The sequence below is a fragment of the Phaseolus vulgaris genome, chromosome 5 (genome assembly GCF_051622355.1).
Source record: "Phaseolus vulgaris cultivar YP4 chromosome 5, ASM5162235v1, whole genome shotgun sequence".
Lineage (NCBI taxonomy): Eukaryota > Viridiplantae > Streptophyta > Magnoliopsida > Fabales > Fabaceae > Phaseolus > Phaseolus vulgaris.
In genome coordinates, this window is record NC_143502.1 from 3,847,893 (window position 1) to 3,875,765 (window position 27,873).

Sequence of the window (27,873 nt, forward strand, 5' to 3'; positions counted from 1 at the left end):
GTAAAACATATGTATAAAGCCAAATATAATAAAAAGAAATAAACTAGAATAAATAAAAATTAAAAGAAAATATATATATTATTTATTTGATGAGAAAATCAAATAATATAACTAAGATCAAATGATGTGATCGAATAAGGAGCAAGTAAAACATTCATGTCTTCACTAGCATTCTCCAGAGAAGTGTGTTGTGGCACAATCTGCATTACAAACAAACCATTGAAGATACACATTTGTTGTATGTGCATATATAATATATGTATAATACTCACCTTATTTGGTTCTGAAAAGGAATTTTCTTCTTTCACGTTAGGTCCTGTGATCACTGTTTTGGTTGCCCCAGATGATTGCACCTTTGAATCCAGTCCAGTTACAGAAAATCTGAAGTTTTGTGGATCACTGCCAAAGTTCACCACCTTCACTCTCATGTACTTGTTCTTGTCTGTAGCATTTGTGTACTCAATTGCTGATGCAACAATGTAGTTGGAAGAGGTTTGAAGAGTTGAATCAAGCAAAGTGGCTCCGCTTGAAGTGGTGAAAAGATGTTGAAGCCAATAGCTAGGAGTTCCATAGCTTTCATGAGAGTTAAACACAATTGCATCCGGTGTCCACCTACACAGTAACTCAAAATTAAACACTATGAATCCATAGAAACAATACAACAATAATGTTGAAATGAAAAAGAATAAGAAAATCACTTTTTGTCGTTGGTGTTTACAAAGAGGGGTGCATAGCAAACCATGTGGACGACATCACTGTTTTGAAGAAGAAGAAGAAAACAATTCAGTTATGGCGAAGAAGAAAATGAGATAATTCATGAATGAAGAAAATGAGATGTGATCAACCTATTCTTTTCCAATCCAATGAGGAATGCAGCTTCGGCTATGGCAGCCAGAAGAGTTCCATTCCCAGCGTCTGATTGCCAAACAGCATACTCACTCACAAAAGCCTGCCAGCATAATCAAACTTCATCTTCTCTCACCATAACCATTTAATAATCACATCATTATAAATATAAATACTCAAATATATATTCAAACCTTTGGACCATATCGTGGTGCGTCATCGAATATGGTATGCTTAGAAAACATCTCGTTGGCGTGTGAATAAATCTAAAAAAGGTATGCAAAAACATTAACAAAGGGTTGTTGTGGATAATTATTGTTACAAAATAGAAGTTGAAGAAAAGTTACATGAAAATCGTAGAAATCTGCTGGATGGTCCAAGGGTTTTTGAGAGGCATCGCAGTTTGAGATGATCTGGATATCTGGATAAGCGTGCTTGATGGCATCATAAAATTTAAGGTAGTTTCCTGTGTAGTAATAAAACCAACAGTTTCGTGTTCATGTTTGGTAAAAAGAGACATCAAAGAGGGAAAGAAAAGAAAAGAAAAGAAAAGCTCATGTAAATACCACGATACTTAGACATGGCGCACTCTTCGTTTCCAATGGCAACAATTCTCAAATCGAATGGCTCGGGATGTCCCATGGAAGCCCTGAGAGATCCCCATTTTGATCTTGCTGAACCTTTTGCAAACTCAAGTCCATCTAGTGCTTCCTGTTTCAAAAACCAGTAACTTCCTATTTACAACTACAAATCTCAAATTTTGCTAAAGATAAAGTGAAGCAACTCTCACTTGAATAAAAGGTGCTATAAGAGGTGTATCCACTTCATCGTTCAGGCTCAGACCTATAAACCAAATATTTGATGAAGTAAGAAATCAGAGTGAAAAACTAAATGATAATTTTAGTTAACGAAATGTACCATTGTTAAACACCCAGATTGGCAATGCACCGATATCCTCAGAAAACTGAAAGGAAGGAGAAAGATGATAAGTCTTTGGATTGATAATAAGAAGAAGAAAGAAGAAAAAGAGAAGAAAGAAGGTGTACTTGGAGGCCCTCGAAATAACCAAAACCATCATCAGTCCAATAATCCCAAACGTCTCCATAGTGTCCTGGTCTCTCCTCCCATGCTCCAACACTGTCTTTCCATCTGAATGCGTTTCTCATGTAACCTCCTTCCACAAAACACCCACCTGGGAATCTGAAAAATCTAGGTTTAAGATCGGCCACCATCTGAGCAAGGTCCTTTCGTAAACCATGACCCTGTGGAAACACAATACTAACACAGTCACAACAAAAGATTGCATTGCATGCATGACCATGTCATCTTCTCTTCATAATCTAACACGTGATGCATGCACCATGCATACTTACCTTGTATGTGTCTAAGGGCATGGCTGAAACTTGGTCTAACCATAACACTCCTTTCTTGGTGGTTGTTATTTGAAGACTTGCATTGTGGTCTGTGGCCTTTGCTTCAAGCACACTCTCCATTCTTCTCCACTCTGTAACATTCTGATCAGAAGACCTACCACCATTTCACCAATACACAACTCAGCACAGCACAGTGTAAAATAAATAATTGTAGTTTATAAGGATAATCGTGCATATCATAAATGCATACCTAATGTTGTTTGATGCCAACGTTTCGTTATCAGATCCAATAAATGAGACGTCAAGATCAATCCAACCACTTGCTTTGACAAAGAACACTACTTTATACTTGTGTGCTTTCTCAATATTCTGATGAAAAACATTAAACAAACATTAAAAAAAAAGGGTTGTTGAGGTGAAAGTTGGCACGACTTCTTCACGTTCTCACAACTTCACAAATAGTTTTATCAAAAAGCCTTAAAAAAAGAAAGAAAAAGCACTGACCATGCCCCAAAAACCAGGGTTGGAGATACCAACAGCCCCAGGTGGACAAAATTTGGGTCCATCACAGAGAACATTGATACGCACTGCAACTTTGTTTCGATCAAAGCAAGAGCTACGATCGGTTGAAACCTCTATGCTTGAATCATCTCCAACTACTGTCCATGGAAATATAGTTGAGGGAACACTTTGCCCTCCAGCTTCGAAACCTCTGTTGCTCACAAGCTCACCCCACAGTCCCCCAGCACCTGCATGGTTGATTTCCTGCCAAACATTCCAACACAATTCAATCAAACCTTCTTCATACACTCTAACAATTCACATTGTTTACGAATGAATCTAAACAAAACTCAATCACCTCAAAAAATGCTCCGAAGAAGGTATCTGGAATTTTTCTTCCTTTGGAAGCATCTATATGCAAGGTTGATGTTTCATCAGCATAACAGTAAACAGTGAAGAATGTCAAGTAAACCAGAAAGATCTTCAGAGACATCATTTTTTTTTTTTTTTTTCTGTTTTCGTGCCCACTTTTCTTATCTGGTTGCTTCTTCTTCCATAACTATATTTATAGGAAAACAAGTACGATTCAGTTTCTGATTTTAATACTTCTAGTATTATTCATGTGTTATAAATTATATTTGTAAAGATTTAGTAGTTGCTAAGCACCTCTCATTATATATATATATGATATTTTTTTTTATAATTGATATTTTTTATAGAAATCGGAAAAGAGTATGTATTAATTTTAAAAAAAAACATATTATCTTAACATGTGTATTATTTACAATTTTATCCTAAATGGAAATTAAACCAACATCAATAATGTGTTGAGTCATCTATTGGATATTTCCAATTGGATATTGGAGGATTTTGGCCAACTAAAGCTGCCAGCATTTTTTTTATATAAAATAAATTTTAATAGAAAAAAATTGGAAAGATTGAAATTTGAATTATATATGTTTAATAAATAAAATAATGATTTTTTTTAGTTTGAAAAGGCTAATAATTATTACTATATAAATAATTTTGTTTTAAATATACGTGTAAAAAAATGTTTTAAATTAATCTCCGTTGAAATAACCTACTTGATTTCTGATTCAAATTAAGTACGGAATTTTTTAGTTTTTTTTTAAACATTTCTAGTATTATTCATATGTGATAAAATAAAATTTTATTTTAAAGTTGAGAGATTTAAAGTTTAAATTCTTTAAATCTTTTTTTCTTATGTTTAATAAATAAAATAATGCTTTTTAGTTTGGAAGAGGTTACCATATAAAAAATTATGTTTTAAATATGTGTAAACATTCAAAATTTGAAATTAATCTCTGTTAATACAATATTAGAAAATTTTAGATATTTTAAAATTAAAAAATGATAAAATTAAATATTTATAAATTAAGTCATCAGCTAATTATCATTAAAATATATTAGGTTACTCTGTATTTTTAAAAGAATAAGTAAAAAGTTATAATAATGAATAAATAAATAAATAATTAATTAAAATAATGATGAAATAATTAATATATGAATTTTTTAGAGAATGATTGTAATTTTGTTCTTAGCTTCATATTAATTATATGATTTTTCTCTTATGTGACAGCAGAGTTGGTAGGAATAAAATTGATTTGAAGACAGCTTGTAAGGGCCGTCTACAGTTGGTCTCATATCTACACAAATATATGATGCATAGTGCAGCTTTAAATATCAGTGAACGTGAACAACCATTAATTCATCTTTTCAATTCTGTTTGTGACTTTCGGTTTGTTAGTAGGTACTTGAGTTTTGATTATTGTATAAAGATTTGGATATTATAGAAGTGTTTTCTTTAATTTATTTATTTTTATTGATAAAAATAAAAGAAATAAAAAATTAATTATATAAATATTGATAATGTTAATGATTTGTAGACAGAGTGTTCAACGTTCAGTAATTGGAGTTTAGGGTGTGAGTATGTCAGTTCGGCTATTGGACTTATGAAGAGGGTCATAAGTTTGGTCTAGTTACCTGAGATCGTTGGAAAATAATTAAAGTAATATTTTATGTTAGTTTAGGGTTATTAGTGAATTATATTTTTTAACATAAAGTGGTATTGTTGCACGTGACGACTAGGTCACATAAACACGTTTGACCTAAGTGTGCATTTTAGGGCACGAGATAGAACAAGTTGCATGCATTGTGAATAGACAACGTTGCACCATAAGTAAGAGCGCCCACGTGAACAAAATGTTTTCCTTAACGCCTAGAGATAAGTGGTGCCCCGTAGTAGGTAGTTTTTCTGTTGTTATTTTATGCTTTCAATTGATATAAGATTCTCATGAGAGAAAGTTGTTACAAGAGTATTTTTGAGTGCTAGACTAAAGTTACATACTACTTTTGTTTTATGCTCTTATCGGTCATAATGTGATCAACAGTGCAATTCAGGAGACGAATGACAGATTTCCAAAAGAGACATGTTAGAAGCGGAGCTCCACCCAGGTTAACCGGCGAGAACAATTATATATTATAAAATTAGACTTTTTTTGAATGATTATAAATTAATTTTTTGTTTTTTAAATAGTAATAAATATGAAATATGTACTTTAGTATTATTTTTCTTCTTCTTTATTTTTTTATTTGATTTTTTTTTATTGTGATTAAAACTGAAATTTTAGTTTTTTAGGCAATCGTAATAGTTTTAGAAGTTCACAGTTTTCTTTCTCAAACTAGTGTAATTTTAATTTGAATTTCTGGAAATTGGCTGATGTTTTTATAATTTTATAATTGTGTAAATTGCATACCTAAAATATGATTTAACTTTAAAGAATTTGTCAATCACCTATACCCATTTTGTAAAACAAACATTATATTTAAGACGTACTATAATTAAAAGTAAGATTAAAATAACTTATAAATTTTTTTATATGAAAAATACAATTTTAATTAGAAACTTGTACATTTTAAATACATTTTTTTAAAAATAAATTAATGTATAGATCCTATATTAAAGCTTTTATATATATATATATATATATAATCTGCATATTATAAAAATATTTTAAATATAATTTTTGTTTTTTTTGTTAGTTGTTAATACATTTAAATGATTTATGGAATGATTTTAAATTGTTAAATTAATTATGTAATAGTTTTATACTATAAAAGAATATAACTAAAGTATTTTAATAAAAATATCAAACTAAATTTAATGTATAGGATAACAAATTAAATTGGTAAAACTCTAAATCCGAGACGTTAAAAAAATATTTAAAACTTTAATCGAAAAGTTAAAAGTGAGAATGTTAATGTAAAACTTTAATTATCAGTAATTTTAATAAAAACTTTAACTAGAAACCTTAACCGAAAATTTTAAATTGAAAATTATATATCCAAAATAATGAACCGAGAAACTCTAAAACTATAATGCTTACAACTAAAATCTATAATTATTTGACTAATGAATGGAATAATACTCTAAATTTTTTGAAATATATTGAAAATGTTATGAAAAATTGTTTAATATGTAAAAAATATTATTTTTATTTATTTAGATTAATTTATTATAATTATATGCATATAATTTACTCAAATTAGTTTCAATTAACACATAAGAAAAGATTGTGATTTTAATTCAAGAAATTGTCTTATAGAAAGCAAAAAAAATAAAATAGTAAGAGTTTAAATTCTACAACATGGACAATTTGCTCTATTGTGATTTTTATTTCTACAATAAGAGTATTTGTTAAGTTTATCAATTTCATTATGCATACGATTAGTTGTTGGTCGAACTAATTTCTTACCGCGCATGTGAAAGTCTAGGATGAAATTCGATCCCATATAAGTAGACCAATAATCTTGATTTCGAACTAGATGAAATTGAACTTCATAAGCCTTGAAAATATATTGCAGATTGTATATAGGATCAACGAATGTTGTTAGTTGTAAATTACATGTTGAACAAAAAATGATAACATGAGCACATGGAAGGCAGAGAGTTTGAAACTCCCCACAATCACACACCACAAACTCTAAATTTTCTCTATTGTACCTTTGGACATGACACATAGCAGACTGTTGTTCATTTTTTGGTAAAAAGGAAGTAATATCTTTCGAATATTGATGGGAAGCTCGTAACATGCTCTGTGTCTTTGTTCCTCGTTCAATAAACCAATATTTGGTTCTTTCAAAAGTTGTCTTCGCAAAAACACAGATGGATAATGATCATGTTCCCTTTAATACAGAGTTCATGCACTCAACTAAATTTGTTGTCTTGTGGCCATACCACTTGCCTCCATCGTATGCTTGTGTCCATTTTTCAAAAGGTATTTGTTTTATCCAAGCAAAAACTTGCTGAAATTGTGATATTAGAAATTGACAACTTTGCCCGAAGAGTTGGTTGTTTCATTTTGTAATCTGTGAGAATGTAAAAGTGAAATGATTTAAAGTCATTGTGTTACAACAAGACTGATCAATAGAAACCAATTAAATTAAAATAGATACCCTTTTTTTTATCAATTTTCTCTTCAACTCGGCCTTCTGGATGCCCTTAGAACTACCTCCGATGTAAAAGAGATTCAAATTAGTATTGTTATTATAAAGTGCATGGAAGGAGTGTGAATACTAGTTCTTAGAGAAAAAAAATTAGTACAAACTTTAAAGTATTACCTTATGAATATCAATGTATAAGACAAGTTGTGCTCCAATCAAAACTTCCCACAAATACTTGTTTGATGAATCTAAAAGTAACTTTGATGATTTCAAAAATTGTTGTGTTTCATTGGTTGGTTGAAACAAATATATATAACATAGTTACTTTAAGTTTTAAATTATTAAAAGCATTCCAACAACTTTCTCAAGACATTGAACTTCTCTAATGATACATATTACAACGCATAGCTGATAAGTGCCAATGTGTAGTTTTTATGATTGAGAAAATTGAACACTTTGGAACTTAATTGTTGCTTAATGTAAGAAAATTACCCTAATATGAGAATTATTGAATCTGATTATATATTTTTTGAACCAAGAAACAAATGAAGAAATTTAATCTCAATTTTTGTGTAAATTGAAGATGAATATGAAGCATTGAAAGAATGTATTCAAGTTGGCATTGAAAGAAAAAAAAAGTAAAAACTTAATTGGATCACAAGAAGATTTAGCTCAAGTTAGAGGATTTAGCTCAAGCTAAAACTGTCCAGAGTTGATTAAAGGTGCAGACTGATCTAGCTCAGGCTAGAATCGCTAGCTCAAGCTAAAAATGCACCGAAAGATCTAGCTTAAGCTAAAACGGGCTAGCTTGAGCTAAAGTTAATTATATAAATTCTGAATCATAACTCAAAACCAGCGGTGGAAAAAGATTGGGTTTTTATAGAGAGAGACTAGTGAGAGAAAGGGAAGAAACCTCTCTTCTTAGGAGAAGAACTTGCTCAGATCAGCCCTTCTTATGCAATCCAGATCAAGAATGAAGATTGGAGGAGCTGTCATGAGTGGCTAAGTTCTTTCTAACTTGGGATTGAATGTAATTTACCTTGATCATATGTATTCTTGGTGATATATATATATATATACATATATAAAATTCTCTTTTCTACTTGTTCTTGGTATTTTCGTTTTATGCTTATTGCTTGATTCTGTCTGATCAATAGAGTCTTGATTTTGATCCTTAAATTTAACTAGAAAGTACCTTTAAGGATCTGAAATAGACGAAAATACTTGATAACTTGTAATGCTAGGAATAGATTCCAGGTTATTGATTGCATTATAATTTTGTTCCTAAAGTTGGATGATTTGTTAAATATCTGAGGAATCAGTGTTTGAGAAATTATCTTATGAATTTCATCTGTGAGGAATCAAGATGAATGACTTTAAATTAAGCATCAAGAATAAGTAGTTTTGAGTATTATGTATTATTTTATTCCAAAATACAAATGATTGAGATAAACGCAATTCAATCCCAAGTATCTTTCTCTATATTTGATAAGTTGGTTTTGTTACGTCCTGAATCAAACCCTAACTCTCCGAGTTATTTGTGAAATCTTTAATTTGGTTATGAACAAAGTCTCAAAATTATTTTCTATACTCAATGAGTTTTATAACAGAACATCTTAATTAGAATTGTTCTCTGTGGGTTCGACATTCGTACTTTAAAGAGTACTATATTACAGTTGATTCGGTACACTTGTCGAGAAATATCAACAATAACATACGTGCTACAAGTTGTCATACATTATAGATGATAGGTACTTGTAAGTTTATCAAATTAAATAACAATATAGTGAAACATGTACATGTAATGTAGTCATTCACTCTTGCAAAGTAGTGTTCCTTTGACCAAAACATTGCGCTTTGGAAGTGTATTGTTTACAAGTTGAATAAGATGACATTTGCTTTTCTAACCAATACAAATCAAACACAATATGTCTTTCATGTCACACTTATATTTGGATCATACGATACACAAGATGCCCAATTGAAATGATGGATGATTAATTAATGTTGCTTTGAATTTAAAGATTACAACTTGCACTTTCATTCACGGTTCAATGTGATTTGCATATGACAATTCATTGTGCCTTGAGTCAATGTGAATCTCGTACACCCAAGGACGATTTTTCATTTGTAGAACTCGTATTATTTAAGAAGAAGTTTATCTCACAAACTCGTGCACACTACAAGAAAACTAAGAAATAGCTTCCAAAATCTTGCGTCGGCCAGTAGCGGACTCTACTCTCGTCGGCCAAAATGGGTAAAAGCCCACGCAAAAATGAAAAATTAGCTTCCAAATTTTTGCATGGGCCACTTGCAGACACTAGTCTCGTCGGCCAAAATGGCTAAAAGCCGACGCAAGAATGAGCTTGGACGCAAAAGTGACGCACAAATGGATTTAATTATTTTTTTTAAGAGAAAATCAATTTGCGTCGGCCGCGGCCCACGCATATGCGTGGGCTTTGCGTCGGCCACAAAGCCCACGCATATGTGTCCGCAATGGCCCACGCATTTTTAGGATTTTAAAATTTAAATTTATTTAATTTATAATAAATATTTTAATATTTAATTCTTTATTATATTTATTTTAAAATTATTTCTTTAATATTATAATAAATTATAAAATTTATCAATTTTTTATATAAATTAGTTAAATTAAATTTATTAAATTAAATTAATTGAGTAAAAGAAAATATATATTTAAATTATTTAAATGTTATATAAAATATTTTATTATTTTAAAAGTTATTTATTTTAAATTTATTTTATTTATATATTGTTATAACTATTTTATTTTTGAAATTATGATATAAGTTAGTTAAATTACATTTATTAAATTGATGAAGTGTTTAATTTTAAAATTATTTAAAAGAAGTTATCTTAAAAAGTTTATAAAGATTTGAAAACATATAGAAAAATAATAATTAATTAAAAAATAGTAAAAAAAATAAAAAATAAAATGCGCTAAATTTTGTAAATATTATATAAAATATACATAAATTCAAGATGAAGTAATTAATTAATGCAAATGGTAATGGATGTATTTAAAAATAGAGAATAAATTTGATCTAAAAATGTTTCTCATAAATGAATCATAAGATCATCTTAATGAATTAGCGAAAATGTATATGATACAAACATATTAAGATTAAGTGCGTGAGTAAGTAACTTATTCTTAATTGTTAGATTGATACAATATTCAAAGTGTTCCAAAGTTGACTACATGCTCTATAAATGTCATTGTTATAGTTACTTAGTATGATTTCGAAAAGAAATTAATGTTTTCCAACTGAAGCACATAATAATGTAGTAAGTAACGAGATGATAGATATGCAATATTCCTTATAAGTGTGTTAATATACTTTCCCAATATACTAAATAATAGGTCTTTGACATAGTAAATTTAGTAGACTTAGTTTTTAATAAACGTAACATAAATAAGTAAGTTTCGATTGGGTGTGATATAGAATGAACTTAAAATCATGGAATAGAGTTCATGATTACATTTTGGATTATAAGTTATGTGCCATGGAAGGTTGGCCGAGACGAGTGGAATCATCACGGTCGGCCAACCCATACTACTGTTAACGCTGAAACTAAGATCAGTGAAGTTAATCTGTCATTAAGGATAAGGTAATACAACCCTAAGGGAGATCCACTCCACTAATCAGACCCAATAAGGTCAGCCCATTAAAATAATATACACAGCACACATTCAAAGAAGAAAGGTATGTCATTTATTACTGTTCACCTACCAGAATAATGATCACCCGCTTCACTGACTTAGTTTCAGAGTGCCTTCGCAGGTACCCCCCATCGGTGTTCGCCATAGACCGAGAGCCGAGGAAAGAAGCACGAAGATGAGAAAGACCCCAGTCAAGCACCCAACAATCTGCCCGACCGAGGGAAGAAGACGAAGACTTCAATAGTTGTTTAGGTCTCATCTCCCTAGCAGGAAGAAGTTAATAACCGTAGTCCATTGTCAAGGTAAGAGTTGAACTAAGAAGTGCATTGTAAAGGCTGAAAGAGAGTATCATAAGCAATTTGAGAAATATGAGTCATTTCGTGATAGTTATAAAAGTAACTTAAAATTATGGAATATAGTTGATTATTAGATTTTGGATTATAAGTTAGAAGGGATGATGAGAGTCTCATGAGCAATTTCAATAATAGGATTCATTGATATTTGTGGTAGTAGATGTTAAAGTCATTTATTATTGTATAAATTAAATTAAATATTTTTTATAAATTTAATATAAATTAAATAATATTTTTTTACAATTTAAATTAATTTTATGTTGTAGAAATTAAATTAAATTATTTTATATAAATTAAAGTAAATATTTATTGTATAAATTAAATTAAATATTTTTGTGTAAATTTAATTAATTTTTGTATTGTATAAATTAAATTAAATTGTTTTTTATAAATTAATAAAAGTTTTTGTTATATAATGAAATTAATTTTTTTTATATTAAATTTAAATATTTTTATATAAAAAATGTTTTAATTGATTTGGGGTATATAGAAATTTTTTGGGGTTCCCGGTTTTTCAAAACCCCCAAATCTTTGAAAACCTAATTTCCCAATTTCCGGCGCGAGCTTCCTTCACGTTCAGCTTCCTCTTCGAGCTTCCCCTTCGCGTCCAGCTTCCTCTGCACGAGCTTCCACCGCATTGAGCTTCCTCTGCGTCAAGTTCTCCCTCCGCGTCGAGCTTCCTCCGTGCGTGCAACTCTCCTTCCGTTTCCTTCTCTACCTCCGGTCAAGCTCTGCCTCCTCCTCAGGTTCACATTTTACTAATTTTTTATTTGGATATTGAGTTTTGGTTGCTGGTTTGGATTATTGCTGGTTTGGATTATTGTTGGTTTCTGGTCTGATTATTGCTGGTTTGGATTATTGTGATGTCGCGCGTTTATAAGAGCCTCGTGGGTCACGGATTATTATGATGTCGCGCGTTTATAAGAGCCTTCGCAGTTTCTTAAAGATGTTAAATTTCGTCTTTCCGATTTTGAATTTGGATTCATCCACTTTTGTTGTATTGAAAAATGGTTGTAAATAATTCTATTCTTAAGCCACTGGATAAAATTATTAAACGAATCCCGTCAATGAAACTTAATTATTCTACCAAATAGTTTTTGTCTTCACTTCTCTTTTTCCTTATAATAATTGATAGTGCAGTGTTTAATAAAATAGACAAATACCATCTCGTTTTTGTCTTCACAATTGGATATTTGTGTACAGATACATGATTGCTTGTTTAGGGTCTTTTATTTTGTGTTTCTTTACAACAAAACTTGATCATTCATACACTTTTGCATACGCCTATTTGAAGTAATTTCTTATCAAAATTAGTGAATGTTTCATCTAAGTTGAGAACTTTATTTATAATTTAAATCAAACTGTTTTGTAAAATTGAGTTTCGAAAACTATTTTTCTTCAATCTACGGGTTGTTACCCAAATCATTTTACTTATACATGAATTATTAGAATAGTAGAAATTTGATTTTCAGCCTTATGATATGTTAGCATCTGCTCATCAACCCATTTATGATGGAGCAACTGAGTCTAAATTGTCAATAGCCATAAGGCTTTTGGGTGCTAGAAGCAATTGGCACACAAGTGAAAAATGTTTAGATTATTTCATTGAAATGTTACTTGATGTAGCTCCAACAGAGAATTGCATACCCAAGACTTATTATGAAGCAAAAAAAGTTGTCTCTACTCTTGGCTTGAAGGTTATCAAGATTGATTGTTGTGAGGCTGGATGCATGTTGTATTACAAGGACGACATCGAATTAAATGAGTGCAAATTTTGTGGTCTTCCCAGGTACCTTCCTCCAAAGGGTCAGAACAAAACATACAAAAGAGTGCCGATAAAAAGAATGTTTTATTTGCCTATCATACCACGATTACAAAGACTATATACGTCAATGGAGTCAGCACGGAAAATGCGATGACATTATGAAAACAGAACTAATGATGATGTTTTGCGACATCCATCTGATGGGAAAAGTTGGAAACACTTTGATAGTGTATATCCTGAATTTGCAGCTGAACCCCGTAATGTAAGGTTGGGATTGTGTTCGGAGGGATTCACTCCTTATATCCAAGCTTCAGCATCACCATATTCTTGTTGGCCGGTATTTGTGACTCCTTATAACCTACCCCCTGAAATGTGTATGATGAAGCCGTACATGTTTCTAAGTTGTCTTGTACCTGGTCCTACCAACCCAACAAAAAAAATAGATGTATACTTGCAACCATTAATTGATGACCTCCAAAAATTGTGGAGTGAGGGTGTTTTCACTTATGACATATCATCAAAAGAAAATTTTGTCATGCGAGCTTGTTTGATGTGGACAATTAATGATTTTCCAGCATATGCGATGTTGTCTGGGTGGGGGACTAAAGGGAAATTAGCATGTCCTTATTGTATGGAGGACACAAAAGCCTTCACCCTTAAGCATGGTGGTAAAAGTTCTTGGTTTGATTGTCATCGACGGTTTTTGCCAACCAATCATCCTTTCAGGAGAAGTCAAAGGAGATTTCTTAAAAATCGAGTTGAAATAGATGGCCCACCTTATGCCTTAAATGGAAATGAATTATGGGAGATTCTTCGTGAGTTTCCAAAAGTGACAGATAGTCCATTTGAATCTTTGTTTGGGAATGGACAATATCATAATTGGAACAAAAGGGCAATATTTTGGGATCTGCCATATTGGAAGGACAATTTGTTAAGGCACAACCTTGATGTTATGCACATAGAAAAAAACTTTTTTGATAATGTCTTCAACACTGTATTGGACGTTAAGAACAAAACAAAAGATAATCACAAGGCAAGAATGGATGTTGCTGAATTGTGTGTTCGTGGAGACTTGGAGTTGGTTCAATTACAAAATGGAAAGTTAGCAAAGCCAAAGGCCAACTACACATTCTCAAAGAAAGATGCTAAGTCAATTTACAAATGGATCACAGAGTTGAAGATGCCAGATGGTTATGCCTCCAACATTGGAAGGTGTGCAAACGAAGAGAAGGGAAGTATGCATGGCATGAAAAGTCATGACTGTCACGTTTTCATGGAGTGTTTACTCCCAATATGTTTTCGGTCATTGCCAGAGTTTGTGTGGAGTGCCCTTGCTGAATTAAGTCGATTCTTTAAAGATCTATGTTCTAATACATTGAGGATGAATGATCTTGTCAGAATGAAAGAAAACATACCAATCATCTTATGTAAGTTAGAACGAATATTTCCACCAGCTTTCTTTGATTCAATGGAACACCTTGTCGTTCATCTTCCTATGGAAGCAATACTTGGTGGTCCTGTTCAGTATCGTTGGATGTATCCCTTTGAAAGGTAAAGATTATGTTAATTATTTTAATGTTTAAGAACATGTGCAACTTATAATAATTACTACTTTGCTTTAGGATGATGGGAGATGCAAAGAAATCAGTGGGTAATTTGGCACGAGTAGAAGGATCAATATGTGCATTCTACCTACATCGTGAGATAACATATTTTTGCTCTCATTATTTCAAACGTGTCAGCTTGTCAAATAGAAGTTTGAGAAATGATCCTCGAACATTTATAAATGAGGAAGACCCGCACACATTGTTGATTTTGAATAAATGTGGACGCCCTAGTGGTTCTACCAAGAACTATTGGTTAAGTGATAAAGAACATCGTTCTGCCCATGTTCATGTCCTCATCAATTGCGATGAGGTCAAACCATTTCTTGAGTAAGTTTAATTGTACATGATTTGAATTAAATTATTGTAGGTTGTGTAATTCGCTAACTAATTGTAATCAATATTTAAAGATTGTTCTTACAAGTGTACTCAATCAATGACGAAGATGCTTCGACAGTTATACATGCTAATTTTCCCGAATGGTTCAAGAGCTACGTAAGTGTAACCTAAACCCATATGTGTTTCTTATTAAATCACACTTTCATAAATAAATGTCATGTTTTCTTATGACTAAAACATAGGTTCACGATGAAAGGAATGTAATAAACCCAAACTTGAAGGGACTTTCTTGGGGACCTAATTCAAAGACAACATCATGGAACATCTACTTCGTTAATGGATATAAATTTCATACAAAGGCATGGGCTGATGGTAAGAAAACAACAAATAGTGGGTTGTATGTTAAAGGTGCCACTGGCGGAGGAGAAGATGACTTTTATGGTACAATTCATCATATATATGAATTGGAGTATGTTGCTCTCAATAAGAAGGTCCCACTTTTCTATTGTGAATGGTTTGATCCTACAATTAATGTTGGGACTAGATTTCATTCACAATATAATTTAGTTGAAATCAAGTTAAGTGGCAGATATGGACCCTATGATCCATTCATTCTTCCGCAAAAGGTCAAACAAGTTTATTATCTCACTTATCCAAACATATGTAAAAACCTTCGTGAGTGGTGTGTTCCAATTAAAACAAAACCTCGAGGATATGTGCAAGTTGACAACATCAATGATGAATTGCCGTATCAAGCTGAGGAGACGTCTAATGTGTTACCAGTTACAAGAATTTAACATTTACAATGTTTAGCTGACACATCTAATGTCGAACTACTTGATGACGATGATGAAGATGTTGACCTCTTAAATGAAGATTATTCAGAACATCACATACACATTGACGATTCAGATTTTGATAACAATGAAGACTAATGTATACTACTTGTAATCAATTATAAACATGTGATCATTACATATTTATACTAATATTATGAACGGATAATTTTTCAGGAAAAATGGTTAGGACTAGAGGGAGGGATGGTAGGATTGTTAGACGTGGGCAGCCGAGACGTGGAGTTTCTACATCGATGCACGGTGAGCTAGCTATAGACTTGGGAAACCTCCCTTATTCTGGTATTTTACCATCGTCTGATCCTGGTACTCCATATATTTCATCCCATTCCTCGACACCATCTTCTAGCCCGTCTTCCTCCATCCCCTCGTCCTCTGGGCATGGAGAATTTCGGCATGCTTATCCACACCCCACTATATCACCTCGTCCTCTTAGTATTCCAGTACCACCAGGACCATCATCCTCTGCTCCGACTTACCATCAGAGTGTCCCTGAACCACTCCACCAGACTCAGAGTTTTCCACTCCACCTTACCTCTGGTACATTTGTGCAGCCCACCCCTGGTACATTTGTGCAGACTACTCCTTATCCCATTGTCCACACCACATCTTCTTCATCTGTCCCGACTACTACTGGCTCTGTGCAAGGCCTCTCTGACCATGTTGACCATGGTGCCACTGCTGCTTCACAGCATAACCTCCCCCCTGAGGAGGTCCAGCGTGACCCTATTGGTAGGGTCATCATCCGACTTCTTGGTAGAGGGTAAGTCATTCTAAATGTACATTTAATTTTATCTTTATATTACTATGTTTGTAATTTTATTTGTTTGTATTTGTAGTTGGACACCAAATCATTTTGCTAGTGAGGCCATTGGACATTGCATTCGGTCTCAATTTAGAGGTCCATATCATCATTATGATGTCATGCCTGAGGAGGACAAACTAAAATGGTGGACTGACTTTCAGGTAATTTTAATTTTTGACAAACTACAGTCACTTGTTTTCTTGTGGACTCAAAGTAACTATTTTCTTCTTTTTAACAGACTAGAGTCACTTGGGCACCCCATGATGAATGCCAAATTAAAAAGGTCTACGAGTCTAAAGTCAAAAAAAGACTTTGTGACATGTTGACTAAGTCTAGGAGAAAGGTTGTTCGCCCTATTTGGATAGGTCAGCAAGCATGGGTTGAACTTCTAAACTATTGGGATTCACAAAAATTCAAAGATAAATCAACTCAAAATAAAGCCAATAGGAGTTCAGCTCGTGGTGGAGCATTGCACTCCACAGGTAGAAAATCACATTCAGATATTGCAGTTACCTTGGTAAGTACTTGTCACTGCCTTACATGAAAATCATTTTACATTTGCAACCTATAATGTTTTTAATTGTACAACATTATTAGGAACGTCAATATGGCCGTCCTCCAGAACCTGATGAACTATTTATGGTCACCCACACAAATAAGAAGGGTGAATGGGTTGATTCTCGTGCTCGAGAAACTTATGCAAGTTATTCTTTTAAATTGTTTTATATTTATATTTTAATTTTCTAACATTTTCATTTTGTAATGATCTGTGTAGGAAAAGTATCATGAGCACTTGAAGGCCCTTCAAGCAAATAGTTCTCAGGACTCTAACACTGATGTCCACCAACTTGATCCTGCAACTAAGCTTCAAAACATGGAAGGAAGCTGCCGAAGGAAAGAGTAGAGGTCGGGTATATGGTACGGCAGACTTGGCTGCTAACATCTGCCAAGGAGTCTCTTCTCTCACCCAAGCCTCTGCGTCCGGCACTTCACAATCTGGACAAGTGACTGAAAATCAAATGCTTCGTGCTGAACTTAGTATGTGGAGTCAGAAGTATGCACACCTGGAGGATGAGCTGAAGGTTATAAAAGATAAACTTATCTCCATGGAACGTGACAAAACTACTTCCAATAGCACAACACAATTCGATCATGAGTATGATCCAGAACAGGATGATCAACCTGTTCCTTAAAGTGCATCCTATAATGTAAGTTTAACTATTTGATATTTTTATTATATACTAAATATTTTAATTATTTGATTTATTTATTTATATTGTTTATATTTTTTTACAGGTTTATCACATCACTATGAGATTCATTTTGCTACTTCTAGTTAAATTTGTAATGTACAATTTTAGTTGTAATATTTTTTCAAGTATTCGTATCTTTTGTTTAACTATTTCTATTGCTTTTCTATTTTGGCTGTGTTTGTGGATTTTGATTTCATACTTTGGATGTGTTTGTGGATTTGGGTGTTTATAGATGTATTGTGAATGATAGTAATTTGTTTGAATGTGATTTGGTTGGTATTTAATTTTTACAGGTAATCTGGTTAGAAAGCAAAATAAAATGTATTTTTTTTCTTCATCACATGCGTCGGCCACAGGCCCACGCAAGTTTTTTTTAAACATGCGTTCGCTTTTGCGTGGGCCAAGCCTACGCAAAATCTGATATTTTTTAAATATATATTTTTATCATTTTTGTCAGCCAGACCGACGCATAAGCGAAATAAAAATTCTGCGTCGGATCTGCCCACGCAAAAGCCACCGCATATGCGTCCATTTTGCGTCTACCTATCTTTTGCAAGATGCGTCCAACTTTCTGGCCCACGCTAGTTTTCATTTGCTTCCAGGCTTTTTTCGTGGGATGTGTAACGGACGCGAATCGTTTTTTAGCTTTTGCGTCTGTTTTTGGCCCACGCAAAATGGTTTTTTTCTTGTAGTGGCATGCCAAATACGAGTTCCAATTTGTCATTTTCCAAACTTGTACATGTAGTTAATGAGTTCACATGCTAAGGAATCATGTGTTAGGGAAACTCGTTCATCTCATTACTGAGGTCACATTCACTCATGCAAATGTGTGCACTGCTTCACCTTGATTAAAGCTTGCCAACCTTTAGTATAGGCATGTTGCTTCAATGTCACACAACCTTTAGTACAGACATCTTGCTTTAATGTCACACACAACCTTCAATGCTCCATACACGTGTTGAAAAAAATGGGAGAAGTATATGCATTGGTTAGAATTTTTGGTGAAGTTCAATGCATTTATCTGGATTATTATTAAGAAATGGACTTTTAAGCCTAACTCAACCTTATAAAATTGTTTTATAAGGTGAGGTTTGCACCCACTTATACACTATGAAATATTTTTATCTCTAATCGATATGGGATATCGAACACACTCTCCTCATGGCAAGACTATCAACTCGTGCGTGAAATTGTATATTGTGGGTGATTTGAGAACGGCTCGACAGTGGGTGGAGAACTGCATATTAAGCAATAGAGTTGTTAGTTTGTTAATAGAGCTGTTAGTTTGTTTTAGTGGGTCTTTCTCTCTTGTATATATTAGGTTTTATCTCCTCTTTGTAAATATCTTTTTCATTCAATAATAATCTTCTTCAATCTTCTCTTTATGAGCACTCATTCTCTTATCCTTACATGGTATCAAGAGCATTGATTTTTATTTTTTTTTTCCTTTACCTCTCTTTTTCTTCCTCTGTTTTTGTCCTCATCATCATGTCCGTAACATCTCCTTCCGCTGCCTCTTCTCAAACCACCATGTCTCCTTCTTCTTCTTCCTCCACACAATTGCATACCTTTCCGGTTCCTCTCTTCTTAAAACTCGACGATGATAACTATCTCATATGGAAACAACAAATTCTTGCTCATGTAAGTGGTCTTCAGCTTTTTCATTTTCTTGACGAATCTGCTCCTCCTCCACCGCGTTTTCTCACCACCGACGATGCTACCGCCAAAAAGGTTAATCCCGCGTTTCTGGTTCATCAACAACAAGACCATCTTCTGGTTGCGTGGCTTCTTGGCTCCATGACCACACCGATCCTGACCAAAATGGTAGGGTTATGCTCCGCATCAGAAATTTGGGGGAAATTACAGGTTTATTATGCATCTCAGACCCGTGCTAAAATTGTCAAATTAAAGACGCAATTGAAGGCTCCCAAGCGTGACCGATCCATCTCTACATATCTTCTTGACATCAAGAAGATTGTAGATACCCTTGCTGCTACTGGCTCCTCTTTCACTAATGAAGAACATCTTGAAGCCATTTTTTACGGTTTATCCGAGGAGTATGACTCCTTCATCACCGCGGTCACTTCTCGTCTTGATCCCTACACGGTGGAAGATATTGAAGCTTTGTTGATGGCTCATGAAGAACGCCTTGAACGGTATAAAACTCAAGATCACATTTTGCCTCAAGCTCATCTTGCGACTACTCGGTCTTCATCCAACCCTATTTCTAGACCCATGAATGGGTTCCATTTTTCTCAGAATCGTGGTTCACGTCCACCGTTCAGACACAACAACAATAAACGTTTTAATGGTCCTCGTCCTCCTCTCAAGAATTCTTGGACTGCTACTTCCATGCCCAATTCGTCTTCCTCTGCTCGCGTTCAGTGCCAACTATGTCAGAAGTTTGGCCATACGGCTCTGGAGTGTTGGCATCGGTTTGACACTAATCTTTCTTCCCATATTAGTGCTAATTCTTCTCAATTTTATTCTTCAGATAATGACTCTGGTGAGCCATCTTTGTTGGGTACTCCCTCTACCCTTAGTGACCCTCTTTGGTACCCGGACAGTGGTGCTACACATCATATAACCCATGACAGTAATATTTTCTCTTCCAAAACTCCTTACACTGGATCTGAAATGGTTCAACTGGGTAATGACACAGGTATGCATATAAATCACATTGGCTCTGCAAAATTTACTAATCCTACCACTATGACCACATTACGCTTACATAATTTGCTGCATGTACCTTCTATAAATAAGAATATCATGAGTGTCTCTCAATTTGCAAAAGATAATAATGTCTATTTTGAGTTTTATCCTAACCACTGTTTTGTTAAAAATCAGGACACCAAGGAAATAATCCTCCAAGGAAAAGTTAAAGATGGCTTATATGTGTTTCCCACAATGCAATGTTCTCTCAAACCCTCTGTTTCCAGTACCACTTTCAATCCTGCATCTTCTACTTTTCAGTTGTGGCACTCTAGGCTAGGACATGCTTCCTCTAGAATTGTTCATAATGTGATGAAACTATGTAATGTTACTGGCCACAAACGTGATTTCTTTTGTCAAACATGTGCTATAGCTAAATCTCATCAGCTTCCTTTTACTGATTCTCTTACTGTTTACACTATACCGCTTCAATTGGTTTTTATTGACATTTGGGGACCTTCTCCTGTTTCCTCTTCTAATGGTTCCAAATATTATATTGCCTTTCTTGATGCTTTTTCACGTTATACATGGCTTTATCTTTTGCACTCAAAATCCCAAGTTATGAATGTCTTTATTCAATTTAAGTTGTATGTTGAAACTCAAACTGGTCACATTTTAAAATCAATTCAGACTGATAATGCAAAAGAATTCTTATCTCTTAAAACTTACCTTGCATCTCATGGTATTCATCATCGTCTCATTTGTCCACACACACATGAACAGAATGGCTCAATTGAGCGCAAACACAGACATGTTGTTGACATGGGTCTTTCTTTACTTGCTGGTTCATCTTTGCCACTCAAATTTTGGGGAGAATCTTTCTCTTCTGCTGTTCACATTATTAACAATTTACCTACACCTGTTTTACTCAATAAAAGCCCTTATGAAACGCTATTTTTACAGAAACCAGATTACACTTTTTTAAAGGTTTTTGGTTGTGCTTGCTATCCGCTTTTAAGACCATATAATCAGCATAAGTTTGATTTTCGCTCTTCTTTGTGTTTGTTCTTAGGTTATAGTACTCGTAACAAAGGCTATATTTGTTTACAACCTTCTGGAAAACTTATTTTATCTCGTCATGTGCTTTTTAATGAGTACTTGTTTCCTTATTCTTTATCTGATAATCCGTTTCTTCCTCCTATTTCTCCTCCTGCTTCTTCTCCTCATGTTTCCTTCACTAATCCTTTAACTGTTGTTTCCCTTTCTCCTTCTGTAACTGACATTTCATCTGTTGCTCATGATAATGTTACTAGTACTACTCTTGATAATCTTTCTGCTAGTACTTCACCTGTTTCTGCTAGTACTTCACCTGTTTCTGCTAGTTCTTCACCTTTTTCTGCAGGCATTGTCCCTTCTTCATCTGCACCACCTCCTACTAGTACTAATATGCATCCGATGACAACTCGTGCTAAGGCTGGCATCTACAAACCCAAAGTTCTTTCCACCTCAACTACTCAATCGGATCTAGAACCAACCACATACAAACAAGCAATGCAACAACCTCCATGGTTACATGCCATGAAAGTAGAGTATGCAGCCCTTCTTGACAACAAAACCTGGACGCTTACTCCCTTACCTGCTGGAGCAAATCTTATTGGTTGTAAGTGGGTTTTTAAACGTAAGTTTAATGCTGATGGTACCCTACAAAGGCATAAAGCAAGACTGGTTGCCAAGGGTTTTCATCAAACTGAAGGGTTTGATTTCACTGAAACATTCAGTCCTGTTGTCAAGCCAACTACTATAAGAGTTGTTCTCACTATGGCTTTGTCTGCACGCTGGCCTATACACCAACTTGATATAAATAATGCTTTCTTGAATGGAGATCTTGTTGAAGATGTCTACATGCAACAACCTCCCGGTTTCTCCTCCCCTGACTCCACTCTTGTTTGCAAGCTTCATAAGGCGATTTATGGCTTAAAACAAGCCCCACGGTCTTGGTTTCTTAAACTCTCACACACTCTTATTAGTTTGGGTTTTCATTCCTCTAAAAGTGATTCTTCTCTTTTTCTTCGTTTTACACCTAATGGAACTCTCATTATTCTTATTTATGTTGATGATATCATAGTTACTGGCACCTCATCTAATTTAATTGACTGTTTCATTGCACAGTTAAGTGACAACTTTGCTTTGAAAGATCTAGGCAAACTTCACTATTTTCTGGGTATTGAGGTAGCTTGGCTTGCTGATGGATCTCTCCATTTGTCTCAAACAAAATACATACGAGATCTTCTCCAACGTGCTGCAATGCTGGACGCCAACCCACAACCTACACCAATGGTGTCCACTTCACGGTTAACCATTGATGGCTCTGTAGCGGTTGAAAATCCAACTCTGTATCGTTCCATTGTCGGAGCTCTTCAGTATATCACTCTAACTCGTCCTGAACTTTCTTTTTCAGTTAACAAAGTCTGTCAATTTATGCACTCTCCTCGCCTCCACCATTGGAAAGCTGTCAAGAGGATTCTTCGCTATCTTGCGGGCACCTTACATCATGGTCTTCTTCTTCGTCCCATCACTGACTTCTCCATCATCGCCTTTAGCGACTCTGATTGGGGCTCTGATCTCGATGACAGGAAGTCAACATCAGGTTACTGTATTTATATTGGTCACAATCTGGTTTCGTGGTTGTCTCGAAAACAAAAGGTTGTCTCTAGAAGTAGCACTGAAGCAGAATACAGAAGTGTTGCAGCTGCTCTTGCTGATATCACTTGGCTTCAGTCCTTATTCACTGAGCTTCGCCTTCCAGATTCCACACCACAGATATATTGTGACAATGCTGGAGCTGTTCTCCTTGCCTCTAATCCAGTTCTCCATTCTAAAACGAAGCACTTTGAGCTTGATCTCTTTTTTGTGCGTGATCGTGTTCAACAACAACGCCTCTCTGTTGTTCATCTTCCTTCGCAATATCAGATTGCTGATTTGCTGACAAAACCAGTATCTGGTGCTATGTTTCTGAAATTCAGAAATAAACTCATGGTTGAACCTATTTCCACCATAAGTTTAAGGGGGATATTAAGCAATAGAGTTGTTAATTTGTTAATAGAGCTGTTAGTTTGTTTTAGTGGGTCTTTCTCTCTTGTATATATTAGGTTTTATCTCCTCTTTGTAAATATCTTTTTCATTCAATAATAATCTTCTTCAATCTTCTCTTTATGAGCACTCATTCTCTTATCCTTACACTGCAAGAACGCTTCGACTGCAATAACGCAAAATTTTCACGGAGTACTTGGAGTTGGCAACCCAACAGGGATCTTTGGCTCTCATATTAGACTGGTAGATGATGGTGACGATGACTACTTTTTCCGTTGAGGGTCGAGAGCCTTTATCATGTTGGTGATCTTTCCAACTCCGATCAGTCTATGGGCACGGAGGAACTCTTATTGACGGAGATGAGACCTATTCTTGGTGGTGGTTGATTGATTCTGGGGAAGCAAAAACAGAAACAAAAGAGAACAAAGCACCCTATGATTGAAGAGGAAGAACTGAAGAATCCCTAATCAAGAAAACCAGAGCAGCAAAGAGAAAAGAGAAAGACGAGAGACGTAAGAGAGAAAGAAGAAACTGTGAAAAGAATATTATTGAATTGAAAAAATGAAGTGTACAAAAAAGGGTATGCGGGTATAAAAAGCAGAAAAGAAAGAGGTAGCCCAAACGGTTCCAAAAAGGAAAAGAAGCCCAAACATAAAAAGCCCAAAATAGGCCCAAATAAAAATACATAGTTTCTCATTTGTTTTTTTTGTTAGTGTTGTAATGACTGCATCTGTGGTGCGTACTAGTGTTTGACATGGAAAAAGGTATCATGTGAAAGTTTCATATGCGACGAAGCATTTTTTAGATAACAACTAAAAATCACAAAAACAAAAACTTATATTTAAAATATTTTTATAATATATTTACATATTTTAACTATGTATTACTATGAAAAGCTTCCTTTGGAGCATTCTTTACCTATATATAAAAAGATTTTAACTATAACAATTTTTTTGGAAAGGGTAGATAGGATGTACGAGTTTCAATATAAAATTTCATTTTTAATTTAATATACGATTTATGCATAAATTTAACGTTTAAGGTTTACTTGTGTATGATGGGATAAATAATTTATTAGACTAATATGATAACATAAATAATTTCAGATTCCATTTAAAAAATAAATAAAAAATGGAACTTTTTTATCTGTATTGTTTTCAAATTCATCTTGATGAAAATATTGACGATTTTGTTAAGTCAGTTGAATGCACCATAAACTAACAATTTTTTTAAAATTGTGACTCGTTTTTCGACAAATATTTGGCGTAATTTGGGTTTTAGAAATTAATTGAAAGGATTTGTGATAGAAAAAAATTGTAAACATATAGATAAAACATATCTATAAAGCCAGATATCACATAAATAAATAAATAGAAATTAAAAGAAAATATGTATTATTTTATTTGATGAGAAAATCAAATAATGTAACTAAGATCAACTTATGTGACCGAGTAAGGAACAAGTAAAACATTCATATCTTCATTTACATTCTCCGTAGAAGTGTGTTGTGGTACACACCTTATTTCTTATTTGGTCTTGAAAAGGAAATTTCATTTTTCACGTTAGGTATCACTATTTTGGTTGTTGCAGATGATTGAACCTTCAAGCGCTTGCTCTAAGACGGTGGCTACCACTAATAGTCGTATTTGTAGAGCAAACGCTTTGGTCTAGTCTAAAACGATGCTTTAACTTATAGTCGTTGCTTTAGAGTCGTTTTAATTTTGAAAATGTCACCGCGTTTTGATGGACAATGTTTGACAGGAGAAGCGTTGTGAATGTATTGTCGTAAATTGGCATTTTTGCACTAGTGAAGTTGTCATACATTGTAGATAATAGGTACTTTTAAGTTTATCAAATTACATAAAAAATATAGTGAAGCATGTACATGTAGTGTAGTCATTCACTCTTGTTGTAGTGTTCCCTTGACCAAATTGGAAGTGTATTGCTTACAAGTTGAATAAGATGACATTTGTTTTTCTGACTAATACAAACCAAACCCAATATGTTTTTCATATATTGCACTTATATTTGGCTCATACAAAACAAAAGACGCACAATTAAAATGATGGATGGTTAATCAATGTTGTTTTGAACACAAACTTGACAACCTGCCCTTTCATTCATGGTTCAATGTGGTTCGCATGTGACAATTCATTGTGCCCTAAGTCAATGTGAATCTTGTACACCCCAAGGACAATTTTTCATTTGTAAAACTCGTATTATTCAAGGACGAGTTCATCTTTCAAGCCCACACGTGTAACAAACTCGTGCATGCTAAATACATGTTCCAATTTGTGATTTTCCAAACTTGTATATGTAGTTAGCGAGTTCACATGCTCGCGAATCATGTTCCAAGGAAACTCGTCCATCTCATTGGCAAGTTCACATTTGCTTATACAAACATGTGCATTGTTGGCTAGCTATTCAACTTTGTATTCATGCATTGCTTTGACCTTTATTAAAGCTTGGTAGAGAGGTTCCTGAAGAATTTTTTATTCAACCTCCAAAGCTTGGAGAGATTCCTGACGAATTTGGTATTCAGCCTTCAGTGCCACACAACCTTTAGTATAGGCGTGTTGCTTCAATGTCACACACAACCTTCAATGCTCCATACACGTGTTGGAAAAAGTGGGAGAAGTACATGTATTGGTTAGAGTTGTATGTGGAGTTTAATAAATTTATGTGGATTATTGAATGCATGGCCATATATTCACATAAGCATATCACTCTTACACCGCTAACTCAATTGTTTTACCTCGTCCTTTTAATTTTGGAGTTCAAGTATTGTCTTCTTCCTTATACTAGTGTCTACTCAACCTTAAGTTCATGTAAGCACTACAGAATAACCATCTACTTTCCATTCATCTACGTATGCGTTCAACAATGTTCAAGTTGCATCAGTTTTAACACGTACAAAGACACCTCACACTATGAAAATCTTAAGTTTATTTTCACTACAAGAAATTGTCCGTTTATATACAGATTATTACATATGAATATTTACATACGAATTTAATTTAGTATGTAAACAGACATTACATACGAATTTTTTCGTATGTAAGAATAAAAGTGATTGCATACAAATTTTTTCGTATATAAGGATTACATACAATTTTTTTTGTATGTAAGCTAAAAAGTGATTACATACAGATATTTACATACGAATTTAATTTAGTATGTAAATAGACATTACATACGAATTTTTCCGTAGGTAAGCCAAAAGTGATTACATACGGATTTAATCAGTATGTAATTTTGGCACCATGAAGTGAGAATAATTACATACGGATTGTATCCGTATATAAAGTATTACATACAAAATATTTTTAATAGTTGTAATAATAATAATATTGATATTAATATTTTTATTAATAATAACAATATTAATATTATTATTACTAATAATATTATTAATATTTTTCAAATTTTCAAAATTTAAAAATTTAAAATTTTGAAATTTTGAAATTTAAAAAAAAATTATAAGTTTCAAAAAAGACTTTAGTATTTGAAATTTTTTATAAATCGATCAAACCTGTTTTTAAATTTTGAAATTTTGAAAATTTCAAATTCCAAAATGTTTCAAAAATCTTAAGTTTATTTTCACTACAAAAAAATTGTTCATTTATATACCGATTATTACATACGGACTTGAATCCATATGTAAAATGAACAATACATATGAATATTTACATACGAATTTAATTTAGTATGTAAATAGACGTTATATATGGATTTTTCCATATGTAAAAAAAAATAATTACATACGAATTTTTTCATATATAAGAATAAAAGTGATTACAAACGAATTTTTTCATATGTAAGCTAGAAGTAATTACATACGGATATTTAGATACAAATTTAATTCAATATGTAAATAGACGCTACATACGAATTTTCCAGTACGTAAGTCAAAAGTGATAAAAAATGATTACATATAGACTTAATCAGTATGTAATTTTGACGTCATGAAATGAGAATAATTACATACGAATTGTATGCGTATATAAAGTATTACATACAAAATATTTTTAATAATTATAATAATAATAATATTTATATTAATGATAGTATTGATATTAATATTTTTATTAATATTAATAATAAAAATATTAATGTTATTATTATTTTTCAATTTTTCAAATTTCAAAAATTTTCAAATTTTAAATTTTGAAATTTTAAAAAAATTTAAAAATAAAAAAGACTTTAGAATTTGAATTTTTTTATAAATACATCGAATGTCTTTTTAAATTTTCAAATTTCGAAACTTTCAAAGTTTCAAATTTCAAATTTCA

General features: G+C 33.1%; 2 protein-coding genes across 2 annotated transcripts; one reads left to right on the forward strand and one right to left on the reverse strand.

Annotated features, from left to right (window-relative positions):
- Nucleotides 1-39: 39 nt before the first annotated feature.
- On the reverse strand, nt 40-3,253 carry LOC137836217 (alpha-L-arabinofuranosidase 1). The gene is made up of 14 exons (XM_068645061.2): nt 3,079-3,253; nt 2,724-2,984; nt 2,470-2,588; nt 2,220-2,373; nt 1,893-2,108; nt 1,765-1,810; nt 1,637-1,689; nt 1,413-1,557; nt 1,194-1,312; nt 1,041-1,112; nt 846-949; nt 699-755; nt 273-612; nt 40-200 (listed from the first exon to the last, which is right to left on the reverse strand). Exons 1-14 carry the CDS (start codon nt 3,214-3,216, stop codon nt 99-101), a joined length of 1,926 nt encoding a protein of 641 aa, XP_068501162.1. The 5' UTR covers nt 3,217-3,253; the 3' UTR covers nt 40-98.
- Nucleotides 3,254-13,360: 10,107 nt separating this feature from the next.
- LOC150027428 (uncharacterized) lies at nt 13,361-14,922 on the forward strand. Its single transcript, XM_090302764.1, has 2 exons — nt 13,361-14,535; nt 14,607-14,922. The coding sequence occupies exons 1-2, from the start codon at nt 13,361-13,363 to the stop codon at nt 14,920-14,922; spliced, it is 1,491 nt and encodes a 496-aa protein (XP_090158890.1).
- The last annotated feature ends 12,951 nt before the right edge of the window (nt 14,923-27,873 follow it).